Source organism: Truncatella angustata (genome assembly GCF_020726525.1).
Source record: "Truncatella angustata strain MPI-SDFR-AT-0073 chromosome Unknown BKA67scaffold_4, whole genome shotgun sequence".
Lineage (NCBI taxonomy): Eukaryota > Fungi > Ascomycota > Sordariomycetes > Amphisphaeriales > Sporocadaceae > Truncatella > Truncatella angustata.
Window position 1 is genome coordinate 3,632,708 of NW_025763384.1, and position 24,495 is coordinate 3,657,202.

Here is a 24,495-nt window from a genome sequence, read left to right on the forward strand (position 1 = left end):
GGCTGTTGATAAAGTTTTCCAATTCGCCAAAGACCATCCTATCGCTACGGCAGGGTTGCTGATCATCCTGGCGGTGGGATGCTCGTCATATTCGTTCCGGTGTTTGTCAAAACTTTGGGTTTTGTAGAACTCGGTCCGGTCGAAGGTACGTTGCTTATTTGGGAGAGACAGCACACTCAGGCTTGCGTGGAGTCAACTTCCTGATATTAGCTTGACAGGGTCATTTGCCGCGTGGTGGGAAAGGACGTATCCCCGCTATATCCTAACCTAGAACTATCCCTGTTCTCACACTTGTAGCGCCTGGGGATGATCCGGGGATGATTTTAATGTAACCAATTGGAAGGAGGAAGCCCACTGCCCAGCTCCGAAATACTGCATCATCTTGTTCTCCCATCACTGTGTCTACTTCATTATTTCTAGCCGCAACATATGTAGGAAATCCGATTGGAACTGTGCGCTGGGTGGCCCCGGAAGACCATATTGTAAAATTTCATCAGTGGTGCAGTACCTTTTCAGTACGTCCTAATTGGGAAGTTATAGCGCTTGGCAAGGCCCGCTTCTGACAAATCTGCGGACGGAGACCTCACCCCACCCTCCATTCCTCACCTCTTCTTACAACCCTCCTTTTTAACCTCGACCGCAATGTACCAGAATGTGTAACTGACATAAGAGGTTCACCGCAATAATTTGATAGCAAAAGTTTCAATATGGCCCGCCAGTTTCAATTCGTCAGTGCCTCGCAGCCGACGGAACACGTTTCCCCTGAGTCTCGAAAGTTAAACCATTCACATGTCATGCGTCATGTACATGCCAAGAAACGACGCTTGCGAACCCAAAGATATCAAGATGAATTAATCAATGTCGGGATGGAGCAGGATCTGACGACCTCCGATACGGTTCTCTCAAGCCCTCTCATCCAGAGATTCGCCAACAGCAAGGATCCATTTTCCTCCTTGGCAAGACCGCTTTCATCTGAGGAATACTTCCTACTGGATCACTGTATGTCTATAGATGCTTTGCCTAACTATGCAGGTCTTTTTTCTCTCTTTTTAATTTGGGCGCACATTCCCCTGTTCACCCCACCCACCCAACCACACGACCTTCTCCGTTCCAGTATGCCTGATTTGATTGCAGACATTCAGGTTGTTGTGCCATACTCTATTGGACACTGCGATTTGTTCGACTACAACGGAGACCACCGGAAACAAATGCTCCAAGAATGGGTCGGTCTCGCCATTACTGACGACACCTTCATGACCGTTGCGATTCTCCTCAGTACATGTCGCTATATTCTATTGGAACGACCCGGCGACCCATTCTTCACGCAAATGGCTCTGCGGTATAAGCAGATATGCCTCCGTTCGTTGCGCTTGGAAATTGAGAGCAAACCGTCTTACGTCAACATAATGAGTGTTGCCAAGGCATTAGCACTTGCGGTAGATGAGGTAAGACTACTCGCCGCATGGTTTGCATGCGCTGCCTAATACCCAGGAATGGGTAGCTGATGTACTCTGTTTCAGGTGATTTCTGGTGAACACGGCATTGCCCGGAAGCATTTGCATGGTGTGCTTGCTATGGTTCAGTTTAGCGGTGGCCCAAAATCGCTTGGTCTAACAGGTTTACTAGAGAGGATGTGCCACAAATTCTTGAAGGCGCTAAGACTCACAGACGCAAGGCATAAGCAGCCAGGCGCGGGATGTTAGCTGTTGTGTTATAATCTCCGTTCTTCCACCCACGGAATCCGAAGTAATTGGGATTGCCTCTTGGGCTTAGGGTTAATCCCCTGTCAATCGCGGCGGTTTGTCACGAATTCTGACGCCAAGAAGTATAACTTCCTTATCGGGCGATAGTCCTAGCTAGCTGGGGTTCTCCTTACGTCGATATTTATCTCTGGTGATGCAAACCCAACTTCGTAATTTGCTCAACAGGGTCCTTTTCATTCTTCTCGTCCATCATCTTGATGTGAACTCACTTGGACCGATTTATAAGTAGTGCAGGTCATTAGTGGACCACAGGCAGTCATGGAACGATCAAATAAACTTATAAGAAGAGGCCCCAAACCAGTTCCGTCCACCAAAATCATCAAGCATTTTGCTCTGATTCTATCCATTTATACACATTATCTATCTTCATATCAGCTGCATAAATCTTATTGCAACATCATGTCCTCTTTAGCCACAGCCATTCCCGCCGGTTCTTGGGTTCTTGTGACCGGTGCCAGCGGATTCCTCGCCTCCCACGTCACCAGCCAATTCCTAAAGCGTGGCTTCCGAGTTCGGGGTACCGTTCGGGACGTCAGTAAATCTTCATGGCTTGTTGAAGGTCCTTTCAAATCCTACGCAAAAGACGGTGTCTTCGAGCTTGTGGCCGTACCTAATCTCGGAGCTGACGGCGCCTACGATGAAGCCATCAAGGGTGTTGCGGCTATTTTGCATGTCGCCTATGTCACCAAGATCGTCCCTGACCCGAACGAGGTAATTACCCCAACAATAAACGGCATCCGGTCTATCATGGACGCAGCAATGCGAGAGCCCTCCGTCAAAAGGGTCGTGTTTACTAGCAGCGCCTTGACCGCTTCAGCGCTCACCCAGGGCATCGACAACGGCACGGTAGGGCGAAACTCATGGAACGATGCCGTCCTCGAGGCTGCCTGGGCCCCGCCTCCTTATGGTGTGTCGCATGCCATGGCTAATTATCCCGCCAGCAAGGTTGCTGCTGAAAAAGAAGTGTGGAGGCTCGTCGAGGAGAACGAGCTTCCTTTCACGGTCAACGTCGTGTCTCCCGCGGGAATTATCGGGGAACCCCTTAATAAGACCCACATAGAGGGACAAGCAAACTGGGTTGTTCACGCCTTTAGAGGTAACAGGAAGTCCATGGACCCAATGCTAGCTTGTGAGAACCCCAGCTCTTTTTTGACTTGAAGCCTTTTCATGCAGTCATCTGACTTGATTTCGTATAGCTTTTTACGGTGATGTGAAAGACCTGGCATTGATCCACGTCGCAGCCGTTCTAGATCCCGAGGTCAAAAATGCACGCCTACAGAGTTGGGGACATAGCACTCACTGGAACGATATTTTGGCTGTTCTGCGCAAACTCCGTCCGCAGAAAAATTTCATAGAAGACTACCCTGATCCTCAGCATCTCAAAATATCGGTCGACCAGTCGGACTCTATTGCGCTCCTGAAGAAGTGGTCCGACAAGGATGGATGGACGTCTTTGGAGGACAGCGTCTTTGAAAACATCACTACCCCGTACTTGGATGATTGATATGTTAATCGATCTCGAATATATAGCACTTCATTGTCAGCTCTTGAGTCCGTTCCCGTCTGTCCGTACTTGTGATGTCTCACCCATACAGAATTTGCAAGCTTGAGAGCCAAGTAACACCCTGCTATTACTACTATCCCACGGGTATTCAATAATGCGTCAACTTACGACAAATATAGTACGTGCACGTCTCTATGAACCCTGGTTCAGTTTAAAGATTCGTTAACTACCACTTTCTCATCCGTGCACATCGCGAATGTGCGAGTGCCAGGTGATGGAAGGTCAAGCTGGTATGACATCAAACCTGAAAACACAGACCGTGATAGATGGAATCGTTACCGTTGATGGCGTACGTCTTTGCGTTTGTAACTTGGACACATTTGTGGCCCGATTTGAGCAAACTCTGACGAATCAAGATGCCATGGTAGAATGAGGTTTGTGTAGGAGGGTTCCAGGAACGTGACTATCAATGTCAGATTTGCTTAGCGGAATTAGTGGGGTATTCTTCATTACTTAATAACGATGAGGTGGTTGAGTCTATTCAGATGTTAAAAATAAAACAAGAGTTGGCGTCGTATCCATCATTGACGTATGTACCTTACAACGTGGTTGCTCAAGTAATGGTCGGGACAGCTGTTGTAGCACTATTCGACACTCGAACAACAATAATAGTTTCAGCAAAAGCAATGGGTCCGAAGCTCGTCAACCGTGTCGTGAAGGCCTGCGACGTTTAACATTACATATTCATTATGGTTACTTTAGATGTTTTAGATGTTCAGAAACTAAAGCACTGACCTTTGAATGTGAGGCTCCCGAATTATCGGTGGAGGGAAACATATCTTGAACTGGCTAGGCATTTCGGTAGACTTGGTTAAAGAGAGAGCCTGAAAACGACAGCGCATAGTCTGCAGAACACAGACAACAGGGTGTCTGGAATATCAGATATGACCTCGCAACATTTCCCAAGAAGATATTGACGAATTAAGAATTATGTATAAGCAAGTCGTCCAGACATGACTGCAGCCAAAGTATGTGGAAATGTTAGATTGAGAATGAATACTGAACAGTGGACACTGGAGATCGACATATGTGGCAATAGTACTAACAATGCTCAAGCCCCTGGAATTTTGATTCTAGGCGTTCTCATCAGAATTACATTAGCCACGGCATATCAATAATAGACGTACAGGCCCTTGTCCACTTCTTGTGCAATTGGCGTATAGCTCCAGTTGCTGAAATAGGCTGGTGCGCCACTTGATGCGCCACCATTAGTAGTTGCGAAGACGCCGAGCAGTGTGCCTGTGTACATTCCGCCTCCTCCGCTCAACATCGCAGCTGGCCCTGTGCCGAGTTTGACAGAATCTACAGGACTGGTAGATGAAGAGGCTGTGAACTCATAGTACGTATCGTTCACGGTGGTGATTGTCAACCGGACTCGGTCCCATGACTCCGGAAGCAGAAGTCTGAAGGTTTCGGGTACTGTTGTATCGAAGGAAGTCGAGACCCAGTACGCTTCTGCTCGGAACTGTAAGTACTTCACGATTTTCGCCTTTCCAGAACAACTCGAGGTACTATTCGACGTCACGGCGATAACGCTCAAGTCAAAATGCTGTCCCTGTGACAGGAAAGCAGTAATACCCGCTTCCTCGCCATGAGCAGATGGATTGAACTCGACCAAGTCTACTGAGAACTCGAACAAAGTGTGCGACTGTCCCTTTCGAGCGATGAACGACTGTCCTTCTTGGCCCGGGATAAAGCTCGCGTCGGCCGTCAGGTTGGCTCGCGAAGGTAGCAGTCGTAGAGTGTTCTCATGACCTACAGCTGAGATGGCGAAATTGTCAAACGTCTCGTTTTGTGCTCGCCAGGTAACGAAGTTCTTAGGAATCTGCATGCCAGGCCCGAATCTCAGGGTTTGCGAAGCGTTCACGATAGGGCCTTCACCAGGTGGGCTTAGTTCAGCCGTGGGAAGTTCCCAGCCAGACATGACACCACGGACCGGCTGGAAGGTCGGCCATTCGTTTTCGTCCCAAGTCACTGGATATAGCACCGACTCCCGGCCCATTGGATAGACTGCCCATTCTGGGCCAGATCGTGTCGCTAGTGCCACGCCCCACCACTTTCCATTCCTGTCCTGGAACAAGTCGCCATGGCCCACAGTCTGGTAGTATTCGTCTGTGCCTCGATTGGTGAGTACAGGGTTGCCCTCATAGAATTCATATTGTCCATCGATGGTTTCACTGCGTAGCATGGCAATGCTATGATTGAGTTGAGTGCCCCCATTGGCGACGAGGAGCCAATGGTACCCGTCCTTGAGGTATATGTGGGGACCTTCGGGCGAAGACTCCCCGTTTCCGTTCCAGAGAACAGCTGGTTCGCCCAACACCTCTTGAGTGGGAAGGTCAATCTGGTACTGGGTAATTGACCAAGGCCCAGTGCCGTTTGCTACTGTTACATATGCCAAATCACTGGCATCGTCGAAGAAGATGTCTGGATCGGCACCATACGTAGGATTGGGTACTTCCCACGGGTCAGACCATGATTCATCAGTGTACGGATCCGTGGTACGAAACAACAATAGGTGAGGGTTGAATTGCGCAATCGTGACAAATGCCGTGATGATATAAAAAGCACCTTTGTGATAACGCAATGTCGATGCCCATGTTCCGTCGAATTGCAGGGGGTAAGTAGTCGCGATGTCCGGAAATTGGTCCACACGATTGTAGGCATGGCTCACCAACCGCCAGGTCTGAAGATCCTTGCTGGCATAAATCGGGATGTTGGGAAATGTGAGGAAGCTGGATGTCGTGCAGAACCAAGTGTCATTATACGCGCCTTCGGTGACGAAAACGCAGGAAGGATCTGAATTCCAGCCCGGCAGCATAGGATTTGTGTAAGTCGAGTTGGTCTCGGCTGCGACCTGCCATGCGGCGAGCTGTAAAGCTGCTGCCACCCAAGAAGGGGTTCTCATAGTGCGTATACTATAAACTCAGTCGGCGATACTCCTTCATTGACATTGCCAGTGGGTGAAACACTGAGGCTTCTGCCCACACATTGATACGTGTATTTCTACCCCGGATTCAGTTCCGGAGAGTCCATGGTGGGGTTGCCGGAAATCCCGGCAGCGCAACTTATAATGTTACCAGATCAAGTTGCTCGACTAGACCGCAATATAGAGTTCAGAATTCAGGGGGTCATGTGTGCAGTCCTCGTGTGAATGTGCTCCATAATTGTCGCTACGTGCCGTATGTACTCCGTACTTGGCAAAGAGCTAGGACAGAAAGCTGTTAGATTTTCGCGGACATTCCGTCACCGGAAATGTGCGATCTAGTAAGGGGCTCGCAAAGTCGGCGTTTGGCAGTGTGCTACCTAAGTGCAAGCTTCCACACAACATATTATCTAACTACCTAACCGTGGCGGAGAAATGTAGGTTGACAAGTTGTAGCAAATGTGCTGCGTTTGTCGTCATGCATAGCCTCTAAGGGTAGCCGTCTGTGCTATACACTTGCTTATCGCCGAGAGAGAAGACGGGGCTTCGGAAGAGGTGCCTTTCCGACTGCCGAAAATCGTTCTAACCATGGGCTTATCAGATGCTTAGATTATCGCCCGGGCGACAGACCATCGCTGTCAACTTGTTTAAATCCACACCTACACACCTACACTGCAGTCTGAGCTCAACCCGTCTCCAATCCCCACGAAAACTCATCATCGACTCAAGCAGTGACATCATGGCTGACGTAGAAGGTGTTGCGCCGGCAAAAGCCGCTGACACGCTTACTGACAGCCAAAAGCCAGCGGAAACTACAGCTCCGGTAGCGCCTGAGACGACTGAGACGATTGAGACGACTGAGTCTGCTGCCCCCGTCGGTACTGGGAAAGCTGCCGAGCCAACCACTAGTGCAGCAGCAATCCCAGAAGAGGCACCCGAAAGCACGCCTCAAGCTCAAGCTGCCGACAAGGCCGACACTGAGCCCGCAGTCGCTCCTGAGAAGCCCGATGAAAAGCCCGATGAAAAGCCCGATGAAAAGCCCGATGAAAAGCCCGATGGAAAGCCCGAAGCCGCCGCAAGCGAGCCTCGGACCGTCCCTGCCGGTACTCCGCTGGAGCAGCTGTGGGCCATCGCCCAAACCAACGGCCACCCGGAAGTCTGGGGCGTGACTCTGGCGGACCCCGAGACACATGTGCCGTCGCAAATCGTCTTCCAGAAATATCTCAATGCCAATGATGGCGACCTCAACAAGGCCAAAGAGCAGCTGATCAAGACGCTGGAATGGCGCGCCAAGTGGAAGCCTCTCGACTCTCTGTCTAAGACTTTCAGCAAGGAGAAGTTCGCCGGGCTGGGCTATGTCACTTCTTATGGTGGTCCGACTCCGGAAACCAAGGAGGTCTTCACCTGGAATATCTACGGCATTGTAAAGAACATGGAGTCTACCTTTGGTAACGTGGACGAGTAAGCTTTTCTCCTTGTACCCATTCATTTTGTCCTGGGGTCACCCGCGATCGCAGAGTGGTTTAACCCCCCCCCCCCCCCCCCCCCCGGCAGTCTATTTATCGAGACTAATACCGTCAAAGGTTCATCGCATGGCGCGCTGCACTGATGGAGCTGGCCCTCCAGGAATTGTCACTTTCAACCGCCACAAAGCCCATCACCGCTACCGAGGATCCTTACAAGATCTACCAGGTGCACGACTACAAGTCTCTGAGCTTCTTCCGCCAGAACTCGGCAGTCAAGGCGGCCTCGAAGGAAACGATCCAGGTGTTCGGGTTGACATACCCAGAGCTCCTGCGGGAGAAGTTCTTCGTGAACGTACCCGCCATCATGGGCTTCATGTACGGTGTGATGAAGCTTTTCGTTGCGCCCAAGACCATCAAGAAGTTCCACCCCATGAGCAACGGCGGGGCACTGGCTTCGGAATTCGGCGAGAGCAAGGTCAAGAAGCTTGGCGATGCGCTGCCAAAGGCCTACGGTGGTCACGGCGAAGACCTGCAGATCCAGGGCAAAACTACCACGTTGGAATAATTTGCTCATGTGAGAGAAGCGAGCGATCCGATAGTGCGGGATGTAAACTTTTCTTCGTTACGTCTCTAGAAGAGACGTGTTAACCCCCTTCGCTTTGCGATTTTTACTTTCTGCTTTTGAGCACGGGGAACGATGATACCATTAGAATGTAAAGTTTAATTGAATCATATACTAGACATTGATCAAGATGTTATTTCGATATCCTCCTTGAACTCATTTCGATTGTATTGTTCCAAAATTCAACTTCTTAAAACAAATCAAGTGAACTAGTTATAACGTAGTTCACAAGCGAGCTGGCCACCCAAGGAAGCTGGCCACGCTAATTAGCATAACATATAATTCAACCTTTTACCTCCATTTTCATCACTACTTCCAAATGACTTTAATTAATAAAGAAGCTCAATTAATCCTTGCTATTCAAGCTATTGAAAAAGATCCAACATTAAGCGTACGGCGCGTCGCAGCGATATATACAGTCCCTCGTTCAACGCGTATGACGCGAATACGCGGTATTCAACCTCGACGCGATACCCGACCTAAAAATCAAATTCTTACAAAACTAGAAGAGGATACGATTATTAAAAGGATAATTAAGCTAGATTCCCAAGCATTCCCTCCCCGGTTAAGCGCTATAGAAGATATGGCGAATCGATTACTACGCGACCGCGACGCGTCACGCGTCGGGAAGAACTAGGCCTCTAACTTCGTCAAGCGACAACCACAACTCAAAACGGTATTTAGTCGCAAGTACGACTATTCTAGGGCTTTATACGAAGATCCAGAACTTATCCAAGGTTAGTTCGACCTCGTACGTAACACAATCGCGAAATACGGGGTTGTAAATACGGATATTTACAACTTCGATAAGACCGGGTTTATAATAGGACAAATCACCCCATCGATGGTCGTTACCAGCTCCGAAAGGAAAGGCAAACCTAAGCTAGCCCAGCCTAATAATCAAGAATGGGCTACGGTTATCCAAGGCGTTAATTCGCAAGGCTAGACGGTCCCGCCGTATATCATCGTTAAAGGCAAATACCACCTCTCATCTTGGTACGAAAACAGCTTAATGCCGAAGAATTAGAAGGTCGCTATTAGCCCGAATGGTTAGATTACTAATAAACTAACTACAGATTAGCTAAAACACTTTAACGCGTATACAAAAAGCCGGAAATTAGGTATATACCGGCTTTTAATCCTTAACGGCTACGAGAGCCACCATTCGGATGCTTTCGAATAGTATTATAAAGAGAATAACATTCTTACACTTTGTATACCTGCCTATTCATCCTATATCCTTCAGCCATTAGATATAGCATGTTTTGCACCTCTTAAGAAAGCGTACAACGCGCAAATTAAACGTCTTATCCGAGCCCGGATTTCCCATATTATGAAAGAGGACTTCCTCCCGGCGTTTTACGAAGCATTCGAGAAGAGTATAACCGAAAGCAATATCCGCGCAAGCTTCGAGGGAGCTAGACTTATCCTTCTAAGCCCGGAAGTAGTGATATCGAAGCTAGATATGAAATTACAAACGCTAACGTCCTCTCGGCCCCCTACGCGAGAAACCCGACCTTAGGCTTCGAAGACACCGAACAACCCAATCGAGGCTACTTCACAATCTGAATTTATTAAATCTCGGATCGCCAACCATCAAAATAGCTCTCCAACCTCAATTTACGAAGCCATCGACCAATTCGCGAAAAGAGCGCATGGGATTATACACCGGATGGCCCTCCTCTAAGCCGAGGTGACTAAACTACGAGAGGCAAATACGGTTATTAGTAAACGACGTAGGGCTAAAAAAACACGTATTCGGCTTAGAGGATCACTTAATATACAAGATGTAAAAGATCTACAAGACCAAAAAGACGTTACACAACAAGTACAACAAGAAATACGTGAAAACGGTAATGGTTCGGGTCGGGGACCGGCGCGCCAACGACGCTATAGAGTGTGCGGGAAGCCCGGGCATAACGCAAGAACCTATCAGATTGAAATAGAATCATCTGGGCAAGAGTATTCAGAGTAGTTTTAATTGATTTACGGCGTTATGGTTACGAAATTCAGTTAAATTACGTATTATGCTAATTAGCGTGGCCAGCTTCCTTGGGTGGCCAGCTCGCTTATAAACTACGTTACTCAGAAGATCCACAATACATTGAAACAACTATTTAGTATGATTGTAAAATTAGGCAGACTTGACCGCCTTTATGATATAAATAACAAAGAAGTCTCTTTACTCGATAGACGTGGGTAGATTGAGAAAACGTGCCAAGCTGTTACCCTAGTTGCGCTCGCGTTCGAGTATCCTCATAATCTTATCTTCGATCAATACAGCAAATTACATCATAAATGCACCGCAGATTGTGGCATCACCTGGCAAAGTGGCATGATTAATATTGACAACCACATATTGATGTATATTTATACATCTTGCTAAGCATGCGTGGTCATCAAAAGCTCTTGCGCACCATTCCGCTACAGGCGGGATTGTGTAAGGCACCGCTGCTATGGCTGCTCTTGACTGCAAGACCGTGAGATCAGTCAAATATCGGGTTTCTACAACTCCGTTATGCTTGTAAAAAAATTAACATTCAGAACAATATTAATAAAAAAGCGTCCCTGTATTGTAAAGGCTATTGACGGTGTGACTACTGATGAGTGTTTGTACTTGGTCGACCTATTTGCAGCCTGCATGGCTCTTAGTCCCAACGATTTGTAAACTTCCCAGTCGAGGCCGTGCTCAACGTCCACTGACCGGGAATTATATCCAATACCAACCGATGGGTCGAACTTCAAAACGTGGGAAAGCTGCACGAGAAGTGGGGTAAGCGGCACAATTCCGCCGCCAGCATGACCACGGCTATCCCATTGATGTTCGACCTTGAGATTGTGAATATGTTACTGCATGCAGGCCGGGTTCTCTTTGGTTATCATTGTAATCTGACAGGCATTCTCGCCTTTAGCCTAAATAACAGAAACAGGCGGGTTGTACATTATACACGGTGCATGCTCTGCACATGTACACTCTCATCGCATAACCGAGGACCCACTCGCAACCCGTCGTTTTGTTAAAGGAGGATTTATAAGCAAACGGAGGTCATAAAAACACCTGACACTCTACAACGCGGAGGTTCTGATTTGGGTTTTGACTGCGTACACTTTCATCAGATATATGCAGATTTTGCTCGCTTGTCCCTGACAGATAGTCTTCTTATTACAGATCTGTCGTCAACGATAGTGGAAGTTCAAAATACGCCAAGAAAGGCTCCACCTCAGTGACGATGAAAAAAACCGAAATCAATACCAAGTTTCAGGTCCAAGCAGCCCTTGACTTGCTCCAGTTATTTGATATTTTCGTGGATACGTACAAGACAGTGAATGACCATCCCATCGGCGTGCATATTCTTATCCCGAAGACAAAGTCGACGTCAGGCAGGAGGCCTATCCTTGTGAAATTGCATGGAGGGGGTTGGCACGAAGGGACGTCGGATGACTGGTGGCGACCATGGTAAATCTTTAGTTCTGCAGTCTACAGCCTTGTGACCTGTCCTCAAATGCTGATGTGAAAAAAAGGACACTAGAACTGGCTCTCAAGCATAATGCCGTGGTTGTGTCCCCAGACTACAGGCTTATGCCAGAGTCACAGTTCCAGGATATCGCCGACGACCTGCGTGACTTCTGGCGCTGGGTAGACACTGACTTCGAAGCGCTACCAGGGCTCGACGTCGACACGAGTAACCTGGCCATCGTTGGAGAAAGTGCGGGCGGCCACCTGTCAGCGCTGTCCGTTCTGCTTGGTTTCTCCAAACAGGCTGCTGTTGTCATGCTTCAATATCCGGCCCTGGCGATCCGAAAGCATTGCGATTACGTTACCCGCGCCCCGGCCCCTCAAGTGCCCGTTTCCGTTCTGGACACGTACCTTGCAAATGTCGACCCGAGCAAGTTGCTCACTCGGGCCGAGTTTGCCACGAGAATGGACCTTGCCTACGCGTCGGGGCAGAGCGGACGACTTGTTGATCTGGATAGGTATCCGCACTTGGACCCGATCAAGAGTCTCGAAACGGCCGACAGGATACCGCCGGTTTTCCTGTTCCATGGCACCAACGATACCAGTGTTTCGGTGAAAGATTCACAGTTATGGGTGGAAAAGCTGGAGAGGTTGCATCCTGATGTACCCATTCATGCAGTCTATCCTCATGGGGAGCACGTGCTCGACCAGGAAGCCACACTGGCGGAACCTTGGCTGAAAGAACCTATTGCTTTTGTTGAGCGGTATTGGCCAACCAAGTAGAATGGCACACCTCCACACAACACTGGAATACATGCAGGGAGCCTTTGGTGAAGTGTGGCATTGCTTGATGGTCCGCCACAGCCATGCAGTTTCCGTAGCGATCACATTTTTGCAGGCAGGCTAATTATTCCTTGTAGTGTGTGAGATAGCACCAGTTAGGCCACTCAAAGATTTTCCGTAGTTATTAGAGGTCCTAACGGGCATCATCTATGTCTATATCATTTTCCATTGGAATAGGTCTCTTGTAACATAAAAGACACAATTTCAGAGACCTCGTCCTCGAATTTCTAGCATCAACCTGGCGTTGGTAGTCGTAGTGGTTAATAGCCATCGAGGACTCTGCTTTAGTACCAAAATTCACGCGGAATAGGTCAAATTACAAAAGTACTGTTTAAAAATCAATTCGGCGAAATTGTTTCTGTTATTTTCGAAGCGTTAGCAGAGGCTACTTGTAGCTACCAATCGCCTTCTCAGCACCCAAGCCTACACTTACGCCACGCCGTAGTACAGCTCGCACTCTATCCAACAGGTGCAGTGGCATTTGGAGCTTCTGAATAACTATTCTTATTGTCAATGGCTAAACAGGAAACTCAACAAAACAGTGGCTTGGGTGATGCGCTTGTGATCAATATAATGTTCTCCTGGCGTCCGCGGAGGGATATATGTGAATTTTGAAGCGGCTAAATTATGACTTCTATCTCCAGTGATGGTCTTCCATACAACAGTCACAAATAATCATTATTCAGGCGACTTCAGTGCTGGTCTGGAGGATGTAGATCTTGAAGCACAACTCAATAGTCGTCGCGAAGGCTTCTTACCAATACTTAAGAAGCCAGTTGTTGTATCAAACGTTCACCATTAGCTATTTACCTAGCTGTAGCGTACGTATTTAGCACATCGTCATTGATATCCCCATTTTGAATCTGCACCGTCCCCATACCCAGAAGGTGCCACCAGTCCCTCCAGCTTGAACGAACGACAGGGTACCCAGGCATGACTAAAGCTCAGTTGGTCAAGCTGTTGGCGTGGGCAAGTCCTCAACAGCGAGCGAAGCCTTAGCAGTTTGTGACTTCCCGGCAGAGGGAGAAGCCTTCGTAGTTGGTGAAGTCTCGGTAGGGAGTGCAGCCTTAGTAGTTGGCGAGTCCTCAGCAGCTGGCGAATGCCCGTGAATGGGCAGAACCTCGAAACTAGCCGAAGGTGCAGTGGAGGGCGATCGGTTGTACTCCCAATCAGCATCCCATCTCTGTTTGTCATAAATCTGCATGAGCTTACGTGAAACGGCGCCCTGGGTCACACGTTCCTTGACTGCCTTTGGCAAAGGGTTCTCATCATCTCTCCTGGTCTGCTCGGCAGCAGCTGAGCTCGAGATTTTCTCGCTATCAGATCCGTGGCCTTCATATAGGTTGTATGGAACAGCGTTAATGAGTGCGCGCCTGCGCGCATCCCAGTCCATAATCGATACTCCGTCAGCACGCGAAGCTTGAGAGTTGGCCAGCTCTTCATCATCGATGATAGCCCGGCTACTGCTCGAAGCATGATCATAGATCACAGTTTGATGGCCGCTCACGGCTAGCTCGTCGATCGGAGCTTTCTCATCCCTCAAAGTGTCATTGTTGTTTGAGTCGCCGGACATGATGGCTTGGATGGTTTGGGGTGCAGCGATTGAGCTTTCTTGGTACCTTCTCCAGAAAATGTGTCTTCTTTTGAGATAGTGAGATGTTCCAGATTGCCGCTTGAAAACAAGGAAGAGAGCTTTTTGGAGTCAAAGGTCTCTTGTATTTATAGACCTTTTGAAGCGCGATTCACTCTCTTGATAAAAAGCTGTTGGGATTAACAGAGAAATCGAGAGTCACTACTATGCTCTATTATTGGCACATATGATTTGTGATGCGCTTTCACCGAGCTGGGTTATTCGTGCTTGATTCTCTATCGTAGTACGACCATTACGTTATTGTGCACCGAAGTCGTCACACAGCAAGGCCTATCGCAAACATGACAAACACCAATGAGAGATGTCACCATAGGTTAAGATTAGTGTGTTTGGTATCTATGGCGAATGATTACAGAGTGTTGTCGTGAAACAAAGGTTTCTTTGCACGGCAAAAAGACGTTCCAGATCCACCGTAATAACCAGTTACTCTAGACTGGAAAACCCTATCACGAAACATTGCGCGGTAATATCTGGCGCAGGTGCTGTTGCATGGCACATGCTCTACCTTTTGCGAAACGTAACACAAAGCGTGTGATGCCGAGCCCCCAAAACCCACAATGCCTTTAACCGTGACGCTAAAGTGCTCGGTTCAATTACATCCTTACGATTCTCAATCCTTGGACGAGCAAGGCCTTTCAGAACCAGCCAACCAATAGTATATATCACAATGGCGTGTTGGAAACGTAAGGCGACATGGCTATAAATTAGGCAAGTATAGCTTATTTGTGGAAGAAAGATTTTGACCAAGGTTCACGGTTCAGTATAAAAAGACAATTTACGACTCGTAGATCATAATGCATGATAATTTCAGTGAATCTTTTTTTTTTTTTAAAAAGGAAAAAAAAAACCTAACTTATGATATGATTCACAATGAAAGCATTAAATGATAAGGAATAATATGAATCTTAGAAAAATGACAGATCGCGCGACTGGTACATAGTTAATATCTGATGTTTCTTGAACTGTACAAAGTGTTGCACGAAAGATAAAATCTCTATCCTTACCGACGGTTGGTATATAAGTAGATTTCAGCGTTTCTATGCCTTCCATGTGGTAGCTTTCTTGATCTACCTCTCATGACTTGTTCAACCCTATTTGAAGGTGAAGCAGTGAATCTCAATCAAAATATCGAGAATGTGTTTGAAGAATTGCAGCTGGATATGCTTAAATGGTGCGACGATCTTGAGGTAACTATGGTAGCTTTCGTATGGTGTACTGACTGTTTGTTCTAATAGTTTTAAACATTCAAAGTAGCTTGGCCGCCAGCATAGAATGTCTGGACGGTTTTGGTATTGAAGCGCTGAGCCCTACTCTCTATCACATATGGAGGATTATAGCCCTTATATACCCAGTGGCAGTCTGATACCGGATAAGGTCTGACAATGAGTCTGATGTCTCGCCCTGGTCCTGCTCAGCCAGCATAAAACGTGACAAGAACAGTCGGGATGAACGGAAACTAGAGGTAATAAACCTAGGATAAATTACAGAGGGAATAATCTCTGGAGGTGCGATGAAGAATGCCACTGTGGTCATTACACTAGAACAGACATGATACATGGTGGCTACATGAGGCATTTGACCTGTCCATGTTTATCTGTATGGCTAGATAGGATTTTTTGGTATGTGTATTGATAATTTGTTAAGGAGTGTGTTAAGATATGAAAATAACGTGGTATGTTTGCACCATTGTGGGTTGGAAAGCAAGGATATCAATCAAATCTTACCAGCAGGGCTGAGTCGAATCATCAACGGACCCTTGTTGTAAACAATGAAAACTCTTTGGCGTGACACCCAGTCGTTTTGTCCGGGCATGAGCTCTAAATCAAAGTTCCAAAGCATCCGGGTAATGACCAGCCGCATCTCCGAGTAAGCAAGGTTCTTGCCGAGGCAGTCTCGCGGTCCGTAAGAGAATGGCTTGCATGCACTCTTATTATCTGCCGAGTACTTCTGGTTATATAGCGGATGCCTAACAGGAAGCCAACGTTCAGGCGCGAACCTTTCAGGATCTGTGAAATTAAGGGGCGAGTGGTGTGTAGGCCATTGGTAGATGGTGATGTAAGTCTGTTGGCGGTGTCAATCCATGCTCTGTTGAAAGTATGTCACTTCTGGGGGGAGTGGGAGTGCTACATACACCCTTCGGCACAAACTGTCCACCAACAGTCTCGCCTGGTGATACCCGTGGCGGTGTCTCGGCGGCGGGTGGATATATACGAAGGACCTCCTCAAGACATGCCTGGAGATAGTGTAGTTGACCTGTAGAGTTCATATTTATTTCCTCTTCGGAGGAGAACGCCGACCGAACTTCGCTCGCAAGTCTCTGGTAAACTTCGGGGTTCATTGTCAGGTGGTAGGTCAGACCTGACAAGGCAGTAGCTGTTGTTTCACTGCCAGCAACAATGAGAGCTAGGGAGTTAACAAGGATCTCGTCATGAGTCATGCCCTTGCCATCAGAATTGTGACGGAGAATGTACGTCATGAAATCCTTTCGACTCTCGTCGACACCCAGGGCCAGCCGCTTCTCTGTTTTCTGCTTGGCGAGTTCCCGTGACTCGATGAACTTCCTGATGTCCTCTTTTCCATACACTAGTAGAATCAAGGGCTTGAGCAGCCAATAATGATCAAGGAACATCTTCACCCCACCAGCCTTGATGCTAGAGAATATCAAAGCAACCCAAGGGTGATAGTCACTGTTTGCCAGGGAATTGAAGGGGTCAGCAAAAGCGAGCTCGCCAATGATGTCAAATGTTGTGTAATTATACCATTTAGTCATGTCGACGACTTTGCCCTGTTCCATGTTGCTCTGAAGCTTACGAATAAGCAGGTCGACGTAGAACTTGACATATCCCTCTTGATCTTGCAGCGCGGTGCTGGAGAAGGCGTGTGACAGAAGCCGGCGCTGGCGCCGGTGGTCCTCTTTGTAGGTAGGAAAGAGTCCAACCCGCCCACCAAGTTGGTAAAACTCGATGGTTTTTTCGAATTCTGGAGCGTTGCCGCGCGGTGCGAAGACATCCGGCCACCCTATAGAGCCATCGACAGAGAGACGATTGGGAGATATTCGAACAATTGGCCCATAAATCTCGTGCATCTGCTGCACATCCTTCGCCAGAGTGCCTTGAATTCGCTCGTGGATGAGGTATGGGAGGTAAGAGATGGCGTAAAGCCTCGGTCCAGGAAACCTGGAAAGCGGGTCGAGGTAAAGTCGATAGACGGTGAGAAGAATTCGATAGACTATTGACTGTCCTCAAATTAGCTTCGCCATACAGCGAGGGTGATGTCTGTTGTGAGAACTCACAGTTCCGATAAGAGCTGTAATAGCTGTTGATAAGCTAATGCTTAGCAGACTGTCTGCGCTGCTAGTGAGGGTACCCATGGTAAGGGGCTTATAAAGTGTTTAGATGGTTTTGACGCTCAAATAACAGCTGGGATACTTTTTTGCTGAGAGAATTGACGACTGCACATGGTTTTACAGTGTCTACTACGTGGTATATCAGATATATAGGCGTTATGTTTTCGTCTGCGGGTTTCAATTGGGTCCGAGAGTCCGTGATTTTACATCCGCGTTTATAAATCAAGCATAACCTAGTGGGGTTGTATATTGTTATCCAATTAACATGTTGCGTTACGTGACACAGACCGAGCATATACTGTGTCAAGTAGAGTAAATTAGGAACAGTGTAAGAAAAGTAGTCTAAGGTGCTATATTGACAATTGCTACGTAACGATCTTGAGGATTATAAGAAGTTGAGAAAATGGCTGTGCAAACAGTTTTTTCATGGGCAGCATGATTTGGCTGGTAAATGGCTTGTTAGAGTAACGGGTACAAAATAAACCGCATGTTAAGGCCCCGCCACTGCAACATTTAGTCTAAGGTTAGGTTAGTGAGTAAACCATGTAACGTTAAGAGGCTGGCACTCCACTGGGCAACCATCACTGCATTACTCAGTCGTAACGGCGGCGTAGTTATTAGTACTACAAGGAAACACTCACCCCTCTTTTTGCGGTTTACGCGTTGAACACTCCAATTGAGATGATATTCACGGCTTACAACCCGAATTTGTTCCTTGATAGTAACGCCGCGTAATATGGAAACAAGCTGGCTCGAGACCTTCCCTTTTCACTGATTGCGGAAACACAGCACGAACAATCGCTGTCGCTCGGCCTTTTGACCATTCGGACAGGCCGGCAGTTGGAATAGTCTGGTAGACTGCCGTTGCAGAAAAAGGCAGAGAAGAGCGACTAGCCGGCGCGACCCGACCGTAGTCCATGGGTGCTAGACTGTTCTTCTACATGAGCCTTGACAACAGATAGCTTTCCGATCATGTAAATTCCGACCATACAGAGATTTTCTTCCAAAGACAGCACTGATAATACTGCAAGAATCTGATAATCATGCCTCCTTTGATCCTCACCTATGGTGGCAGTATAGCTGATAATAGCCTTGCTTTTTGGTGATCAAAGTGGGCTATAACATAATGGTTGTCGAGAATTTTTCTAGTCTATCCTCTAGTATTAGTTTACGAACGATGGGTTGGCAGATAGACAGACTTGCGAGGACTGGGACTTAAGGTTTTGCGGCGTCTAGGCCTCAAGTCTGGCTTCCGCAACAATGCAGTCTAAGGGCAAGGCATGGCAATAGTCAATAAATCCGACACACAGAGGGCGATGTTCGAGGCGAACAGGACCGGCGAGGGGTAATAAAGCTTTACTACTGCCTTCGAGATAAGGAGGAGATCTATGTCGGGTTATATACGATACTACTAAGGATCGTATTGAACACGATTTTGTAGGAGAGAGATATCTGCATCTCGCGCGAATCGTGTCTTCAAGTGAAAATGTATTGACATCCAAGAGCGAAATGAGCCGTAAGGACGTAGTCTCTGATGTGCCAAGAACGGGTGAAGTACGCTATCGCGACGCCGAATGTATAGTAATTATCTGGATTGTCGGATCCAAACATGGTTCTCCGGGTTCGCGATCGTTAGCCATCGGCGTCAACAATAACATCAAGTTCATCCCTTTTACAGCCCTTAAAAGGCACTCTGACAGAGATGTTAAGATACTCAAAGTTCTGAACAAATATTTCAAGTATAACTTTGGCGGCGGAACAAAAAAGGGTAAAAAGGGTTATGTTAAGGAAGAGGAGATGGTGACGGCAGAATTTTCCGAGACGTAGGGTGGAAATAGAACATATTCTCAAGGCGCTAGAAGACGTTGACGACTTCTGTCTTGGACGCCTGGCTATTGTCAAACTGGACTCATGGTCTCGTGACCGCGCCGTCCTTGTTGGAAACGCCGCGTATTGTCCCTTAGCAAGCACAGGAATTGGTAATACTTCCAGCCTAGCCGGTGCTATCCTTTTATCATTCTTCTGCCTTTCTGGAGCCATTTGCGTCCATTTTGCAGAAGTAATGCTCTCGCACGTTCTATGATCTTGTGATCGACCCTAAAAAAGCGGCCACAGCCGAGACAACTCCTGAAATTATCGAAAGTCGCTAGGTTAAGCCGCTAACAGGAAAGGTCATGCCAATCCGTTGTTCTCGTCTGACCGATGTGCAGCGGATCGAGTTGCCTGCTGAGAGCATGCCAGTCCTTCTTACTGAGTACATAGGCGGGATTCCTGGCTGTCTGGCCTCTCAGGTGTCGCCCAAACCACACCCTGGCGCAGACATGCAATGGAGAGGGCAGTGCCTGGCTAGTGCACACGCAACCACTCCTGTGAATAGAAGAGGAAAGGAGAGTTTCGTGAAGTCTAGAGATGACTTGCCTAAAGTGTGATTAATTTATTCTCAGCATTGTCACAAGGAGAAATACCACTATCTCAAGGGCCTGAGACTTTCTGGGCTTGCAGGGTGGTTATAGTTATCCCTACAATGACGAGTGACACGGTGCTAACCGTCCTGTAGTATCCACCTACTTTCTAGTATAAGTCTCTCGACCCATTAAATACACTCTGTACTACGCTCTCGTTCCCGATTTTCGAGAATCGACCGTGTAATTGTATCACCGAACTCTGTTGCTAATTCTAGGGGTTTGTGGAGACCGAACATGCTTCAGAGCGATCACAATATCTTGTTTAGTTGCGCCGGTTAATTCTTCACAGCCACGATGGTTGAATGCTTTAAAGGAGCTGGGTTGGGTCAGTACTTTAGATGCTTATAGTTAGCTCCAGGGTCAAAAGGGAACGGTGAGAGTCCCCTTCGTAGGGCTCATGGTAACTATCGTTGTTGCAAAAGTGGTGAGTTGTACCACTGTTATGGGACTCTGACCGAGGAGTCGGGGGTCACCTCGGTTCAATCGCGCTGGACCTGGTTTCAATCTGGGAAGGGGAACACACCAAATTCTACTATAAGTTCTACACATGGGATCATCGCAATGATGCTTACACAAGAAACATGGCAAGCGTTCACGACAAATATTTCAGTGGTACAAATACACCACTTCGGTCAAAATTCCATTGCCACATCTAAGAGCAGTCCGCTGACATCTGCAAATGCTCATCAAAAGCAACCAAGCCACAGCGCATGGCTAACACGTCTCAACACCTGCAGGGTAGGGCTGCTTGTGTCCTGCATCCTCCGCATCTCCCTCGTTTCAACAAACTTGTCTTCGATCTTACTCGTTTGGGTATTTATGCCAATGGCTCGTAAGAACCAGACCCAGTGTGTGCCTGGCGGTTGGAGAAAATGTAGTAAATGACCATTCCGACGATGGGGAAGAGGAAGACGATGAGGCACCAGAGGACCTTGTGGGAAGGCGGGCGGTTTGACTTGAGAACCTCGACTGCGTGCGGCATTAGCAACTTGGGGATCGACACGGCGAATTTGTGGCGGATGCAAATGACTTGACTTACTAAAGACAATGATGTCGAGAATCAAGACGACGAATCCGATGATGCCACCGCCAGTGCCGTACTGCCAAGCGTCACCGTGCCCGGCGGTTGTGATCTCACCGGCCATGGGCGCGGCCAATGCGAGAGTCGCCAGGCAGAGCTGGAGGAAGATGGTGAGCATGTTCTGGAACATTTCAGCGACTTGTCTTTGTGCGATATGGATGAGTTTCTCGATGTCTATTCGGATTTCAATTGTTGCCGGTGAGAGGGGTAGAATCACAGGGACGGTTGCGAGCTGACGCCTCCTCTTTATTCGGGCGAGGATAGGAATGGATGCCTGCAAGCTGCGTTGGCGTTGGTGACGTCACGGTGTCGCGTGATTTTGATGTTGATTCTAGCTGCGTAACGCGGGAACGTGGGAAGTGGGGGACATGGGCCAATCACCAAACCCCCCGGGGTTTCATTGTTACGCAGTCATAGTCTTGCCTCAAAGAATCACAACATGTGCAAGCCCCGACAGAAATATTGGAGATGCACGCATCCAGGGCCGAGTAATATAGTATAGACATAAGCCAAAGGGATCATATACTAACAGTATGCTTTTGCGCTATGAATAATCTAATCCCTCTCATTGTGCGTGTTGCCCAGCCTCAAAGTTGGGGATTGTGATGACGCCTGGCCGCCCCCGCAGTCATGTCTCACAGCGCTAAGGCTTAGCGCTGTCTCGGCGAGCGAACATCACATTGGCCGTTTTCAGAATCCCATGGCCCTGGCATAACAGCATTCATATGAGCTATGTACGGCCAAAGGACGAAGATACATTGGACAAGGTAAGCACCGTTCCAACCCATGTCAGAGCAATTAGTTTCTACTTCCACAGTAGTACAGTAAAGTATACGACCTAGCATTCATTGCCTTGGTCTAGGTTAGCGGCTAAGCCCCCTTCTAAAGTCGGACAAGCGTTGATCAGGAGTCACGTTGAATTAGCGCAGACTATGTCCAGTGATATGAGTGTCCTATTTTGATATACATCGGTAAATGGGACTACCGAAAAGATCAAGGATTGTGGCAAGAATAGCAGCGATTTTGTTGCAGCCGTATTATGTTGTCATTTACATTTCGGTGGAATGGTCACTCGGCTTCTTAGAGAAACACAAACAATGATCCGTGCTGTTATAAGGATAATATCAGTGATATATTTTCGTACTTACTGGTGTACCAAATGAAGAGGTACAAGACCGGTTCGCGCTCATGGGATACAAGTCTCGGCATCAATCCCACAAGGCACACGAAAAGACACACGAAGAAAGGAATGGAAGACAATTAACAAGCTCCCAGAGCCTCTCATGCAGGATGAAATAAATGAGTAGTGTATGATAATGGTATAATTTACTAAACATTTTGCTCTCACAATTTATGAGCAGAGCAGTAATCAACGGCTTCTAAGAACTACCGCTAGTCCTCTCAAATTAGAGCAGCTGCTCGCAGGGTCCGTGTCAGGGGATTTACCTATTTCACCGAAATCGCTGCCCTCGACAATTCCGAGGCAGGTTGAAATGTTCCAAAGCAGTTTAAACAATTCAAGGAACCGTAGACATTCCGGGGATATCAGTGAGCCCTGCAAATTTATCGGCTAAAATCAGCTCATGGGATCGCTCTGAGACACATGGTCGGGAGGTTTCACTTACAGCTGTCTATATCCTCCTCCACAACCGCGGGCTTTGTACACTTCATTGCCTCCTCTGAGGACTGGGTCTTTAATCCGTCGCAGACGGTACCATTGCAGCGGCCGTTCATCGCGCGCTGAAGCGCATCGCCTTGCCAACCGAAGACGTAGTCCCCATGTTGCGAATAACCACCGCTGAACCGTGCTTTTAGCATCGCAGTCCGAGATATAAGTGCGGCTAGCAGGAAACTCACTTATCGTTCGTGCTCCACACGAATGGCTGCGAGCCATCCTCAGGCCATAAATTCCTGTCATTGAAGATTCGAGTCTGTCAAAACCCGACCCAAATTAGCAGCTAGACTAGACTAGACTTCATCTGGCGCCATTGGAAACTAGAGCTCGAGCCCAAGGCGACCTGCACCACGCCGGGGTAGCACAAGTTCCAACACTTGGGTCAACACCGCGGCTCATTACAGATGGAAAACAGGTACGGAGCTAATATCACTTACATCCCACATGACTTCATACATCACTTGGGGTATCTTTACGGGATGGGTTTCCGGGCAAGTGCCAGACGCACCGACATCATAATCGGAACCTCCCGAGATCGGGTAGGCGATGTGGCTCTCGTGATCGGGGCTATCGGTGTTCTTTCCATCCCAACAAGTAGGAAAAGTGATAACCGAACGTATACCTCCGGGGCAGAAGTCGCTCGGAAGCGCCTGGCTGTCGGGAGCCCCGCAGTTGATGTTGCTATTATCCCCCGAGGCCGGCATGCAGCGGTGGCACACCTTGCGCGCCGCGCCGGGCGAGCGCAGCGAGGCATCACCGACAAGCATGCGGAAGCCGGGCGTGAAAGCGGTGACGTTCGTCTTCGTATCCGGCGATGGGATATAGTATACCGTGATGCCACCGTTGGCATCCAGACCCTCGCTAACGAACTGGGGCACGCGCTTGTAAGTTCCGTTGCGAGCTCGGAAGAAGAGGACCGCCGTCCAGTAGTTGGAAAAGTCCTCCAAGAACGTGCAGCTAGTGCATGTGGAACCCGATGGAAGATCGTGCGTCTTGGGGTCCATGGAGGCGTTGAAGGAGTTGCCCCCGACGATTTGGTGGAGATGCGGCGACGGCACGGAACCTGGGTTGACCAGAGGGTCGAGTCTCTCGACCACGAGCTGCGAACAGCTGAATCGCATCATGGCCATGTACTGGCTGATGCCTTGCCTCACGAGGAGCGCGGCGGCGAGGGTTTTCCACATCATATTGCGTGAAATGACTGCTGTCGTCAGGAGTAAGAAGAACTCGTAGTCGCAACCTGGTCAGCTTGTGTTGATGGCATGGTTCGCAATTGTTATTTACGGGGTTTCCTCGCAACCTTTTAACGTCAAGTCCCTCATAGGTAACGCTGGGCATCGGCCATTTTAAAATTTGCTCACATATTGATTCAATTAGGCGGGAGCGGATAATGGGTATACCAACGAATCACCAGAGGTATCGGGTGTATTCCGGTCATAAGCGCTTTGAGAATCTTATCGTGCCAATGATGTCTCGTCCAGGTCGAGCTTGTGCGCATATACTATAAGCAAGGTGCCATATTCTATGTGATTGGTTCGGCACTTCACACACACAAACTGCATGGTCACATGATAGGTGTGACCGTGGGGTTTTATATCTTTGTCCGCGGTTTCCTCCAAATGTGATAATCTGTTAC

The 24,495-nt window shown here is 48.1% G+C and overlaps 9 protein-coding genes across 9 annotated transcripts; 4 read left to right on the plus strand and 5 right to left on the minus strand.

The window, feature by feature from the left end:
- The first annotated feature begins 544 nt into the window (after nt 1-544).
- Nucleotides 545-2,053, plus strand: BKA67DRAFT_566316 (uncharacterized protein). Its single transcript, XM_046102883.1, has 3 exons — nt 545-999; nt 1,135-1,445; nt 1,521-2,053. Exons 1-3 carry the CDS (start codon nt 708-710, stop codon nt 1,701-1,703), a joined length of 786 nt encoding a protein of 261 aa, XP_045959106.1. The 5' UTR covers nt 545-707; the 3' UTR covers nt 1,704-2,053.
- On the plus strand, nt 2,054-3,267 carry BKA67DRAFT_691783 (putative aldehyde reductase 2; the record flags this gene model as incomplete). Its single annotated transcript, XM_046109189.1, has 2 exons — nt 2,054-2,892; nt 2,960-3,267. The coding sequence occupies exons 1-2, from the start codon at nt 2,163-2,165 to the stop codon at nt 3,265-3,267; spliced, it is 1,038 nt and encodes a 345-aa protein (XP_045959107.1). The 5' UTR covers nt 2,054-2,162.
- Nucleotides 3,268-4,192: 925 nt separating this feature from the next.
- On the minus strand, nt 4,193-6,646 carry BKA67DRAFT_566318 (glycosyl hydrolase). Its single transcript, XM_046102884.1, has 2 exons — nt 4,455-6,646; nt 4,193-4,400 (listed from the first exon to the last, which is right to left on the minus strand). Exons 1-2 carry the CDS (start codon nt 6,233-6,235, stop codon nt 4,379-4,381), a joined length of 1,803 nt encoding a protein of 600 aa, XP_045959108.1. The 5' UTR covers nt 6,236-6,646; the 3' UTR covers nt 4,193-4,378.
- Nucleotides 6,647-6,992: 346 nt separating this feature from the next.
- BKA67DRAFT_536132 (CRAL-TRIO domain-containing protein) lies at nt 6,993-8,284 on the plus strand (the record flags this gene model as incomplete). The annotated part of the gene is made up of 2 exons (XM_046100112.1): nt 6,993-7,714; nt 7,837-8,284. The coding sequence occupies 2 exons, from the start codon at nt 6,993-6,995 to the stop codon at nt 8,282-8,284; spliced, it is 1,170 nt and encodes a 389-aa protein (XP_045959109.1).
- A 3,157-nt stretch (nt 8,285-11,441) lies between these two features.
- On the plus strand, nt 11,442-12,971 carry BKA67DRAFT_566325 (Alpha/Beta hydrolase protein). The gene is made up of 2 exons (XM_046102885.1): nt 11,442-11,798; nt 11,864-12,971. Exons 1-2 carry the CDS (start codon nt 11,572-11,574, stop codon nt 12,579-12,581), a joined length of 945 nt encoding a protein of 314 aa, XP_045959110.1. The 5' UTR covers nt 11,442-11,571; the 3' UTR covers nt 12,582-12,971.
- A 622-nt stretch (nt 12,972-13,593) lies between these two features.
- BKA67DRAFT_677376 (uncharacterized protein) lies at nt 13,594-14,307 on the minus strand (the record flags this gene model as incomplete). The annotated part of the gene is made up of 1 exon (XM_046108821.1): nt 13,594-14,307. A coding segment is annotated over one exon (714 nt), but the record flags the coding sequence as incomplete, so codon positions are not given.
- A 1,698-nt stretch (nt 14,308-16,005) lies between these two features.
- BKA67DRAFT_536135 (isotrichodermin C-15 hydroxylase) lies at nt 16,006-17,662 on the minus strand (the record flags this gene model as incomplete). Its single annotated transcript, XM_046100113.1, has 3 exons — nt 16,006-16,353; nt 16,424-17,527; nt 17,585-17,662. The coding sequence occupies 3 exons, from the start codon at nt 17,660-17,662 to the stop codon at nt 16,006-16,008; spliced, it is 1,530 nt and encodes a 509-aa protein (XP_045959112.1).
- Nucleotides 17,663-20,818: 3,156 nt separating this feature from the next.
- BKA67DRAFT_290157 (uncharacterized protein) lies at nt 20,819-21,490 on the minus strand. The gene is made up of 2 exons (XM_046096007.1): nt 21,143-21,490; nt 20,819-21,072 (listed from the first exon to the last, which is right to left on the minus strand). Exons 1-2 carry the CDS (start codon nt 21,312-21,314, stop codon nt 20,921-20,923), a joined length of 324 nt encoding a protein of 107 aa, XP_045959113.1. The 5' UTR covers nt 21,315-21,490; the 3' UTR covers nt 20,819-20,920.
- Nucleotides 21,491-22,495: 1,005 nt separating this feature from the next.
- On the minus strand, nt 22,496-24,333 carry BKA67DRAFT_566334 (uncharacterized protein). Its single transcript, XM_046102886.1, has 4 exons — nt 23,297-24,333; nt 23,042-23,115; nt 22,810-22,982; nt 22,496-22,739 (listed from the first exon to the last, which is right to left on the minus strand). Exons 1-4 carry the CDS (start codon nt 24,044-24,046, stop codon nt 22,702-22,704), a joined length of 1,035 nt encoding a protein of 344 aa, XP_045959114.1. The 5' UTR covers nt 24,047-24,333; the 3' UTR covers nt 22,496-22,701.
- Nucleotides 24,334-24,495: the final 162 nt, after the last annotated feature.

Bases quoted from the DNA above. Each gene is read 5' to 3' on its own strand.
- BKA67DRAFT_566318 (XM_046102884.1), bottom strand. From the start codon at position 6,235: ATGAGAACCCCTTCTTGGGTGGCAGCAGCTTTACAGCTCGCCGCATGG. The intron at 4,401-4,454 runs GTACGTCTATTA...GAGAACGCCTAG, and splicing joins CAAGAAGTGGACAAGGGCCT to AATCAAAATTCCAGGGGCTT.
- BKA67DRAFT_290157 (XM_046096007.1), bottom strand. From the start codon at position 21,314: ATGTTCCAGAACATGCTCACCATCTTCCTCCAGCTCTGCCTGGCGACT. The intron at 21,073-21,142 runs GTAAGTCAAGTC...TGCCGCACGCAG, and splicing joins TCTCGACATCATTGTCTTTA to TCGAGGTTCTCAAGTCAAAC.
- BKA67DRAFT_566316 (XM_046102883.1), top strand. From the start codon at position 708: ATGGCCCGCCAGTTTCAATTCGTCAGTGCCTCGCAGCCGACGGAACAC. The intron at 1,000-1,134 runs GTATGTCTATAG...ATTTGATTGCAG, and splicing joins ATACTTCCTACTGGATCACT to ACATTCAGGTTGTTGTGCCA. The intron at 1,446-1,520 runs GTAAGACTACTC...ACTCTGTTTCAG, and splicing joins TAGCACTTGCGGTAGATGAG to GTGATTTCTGGTGAACACGG.
- BKA67DRAFT_566325 (XM_046102885.1), top strand. From the start codon at position 11,572: ATGAAAAAAACCGAAATCAATACCAAGTTTCAGGTCCAAGCAGCCCTT. The intron at 11,799-11,863 runs GTAAATCTTTAG...TGTGAAAAAAAG, and splicing joins GATGACTGGTGGCGACCATG to GACACTAGAACTGGCTCTCA.
- BKA67DRAFT_566334 (XM_046102886.1), bottom strand. From the start codon at position 24,046: ATGATGTGGAAAACCCTCGCCGCCGCGCTCCTCGTGAGGCAAGGCATC. The intron at 23,116-23,296 runs GTAAGTGATATT...GGGTTTTGACAG, and splicing joins TGTATGAAGTCATGTGGGAT to ACTCGAATCTTCAATGACAG. The intron at 22,740-22,809 runs GTAAGTGAAACC...ATAAATTTGCAG, and splicing joins GGAGGAGGATATAGACAGCT to GGCTCACTGATATCCCCGGA.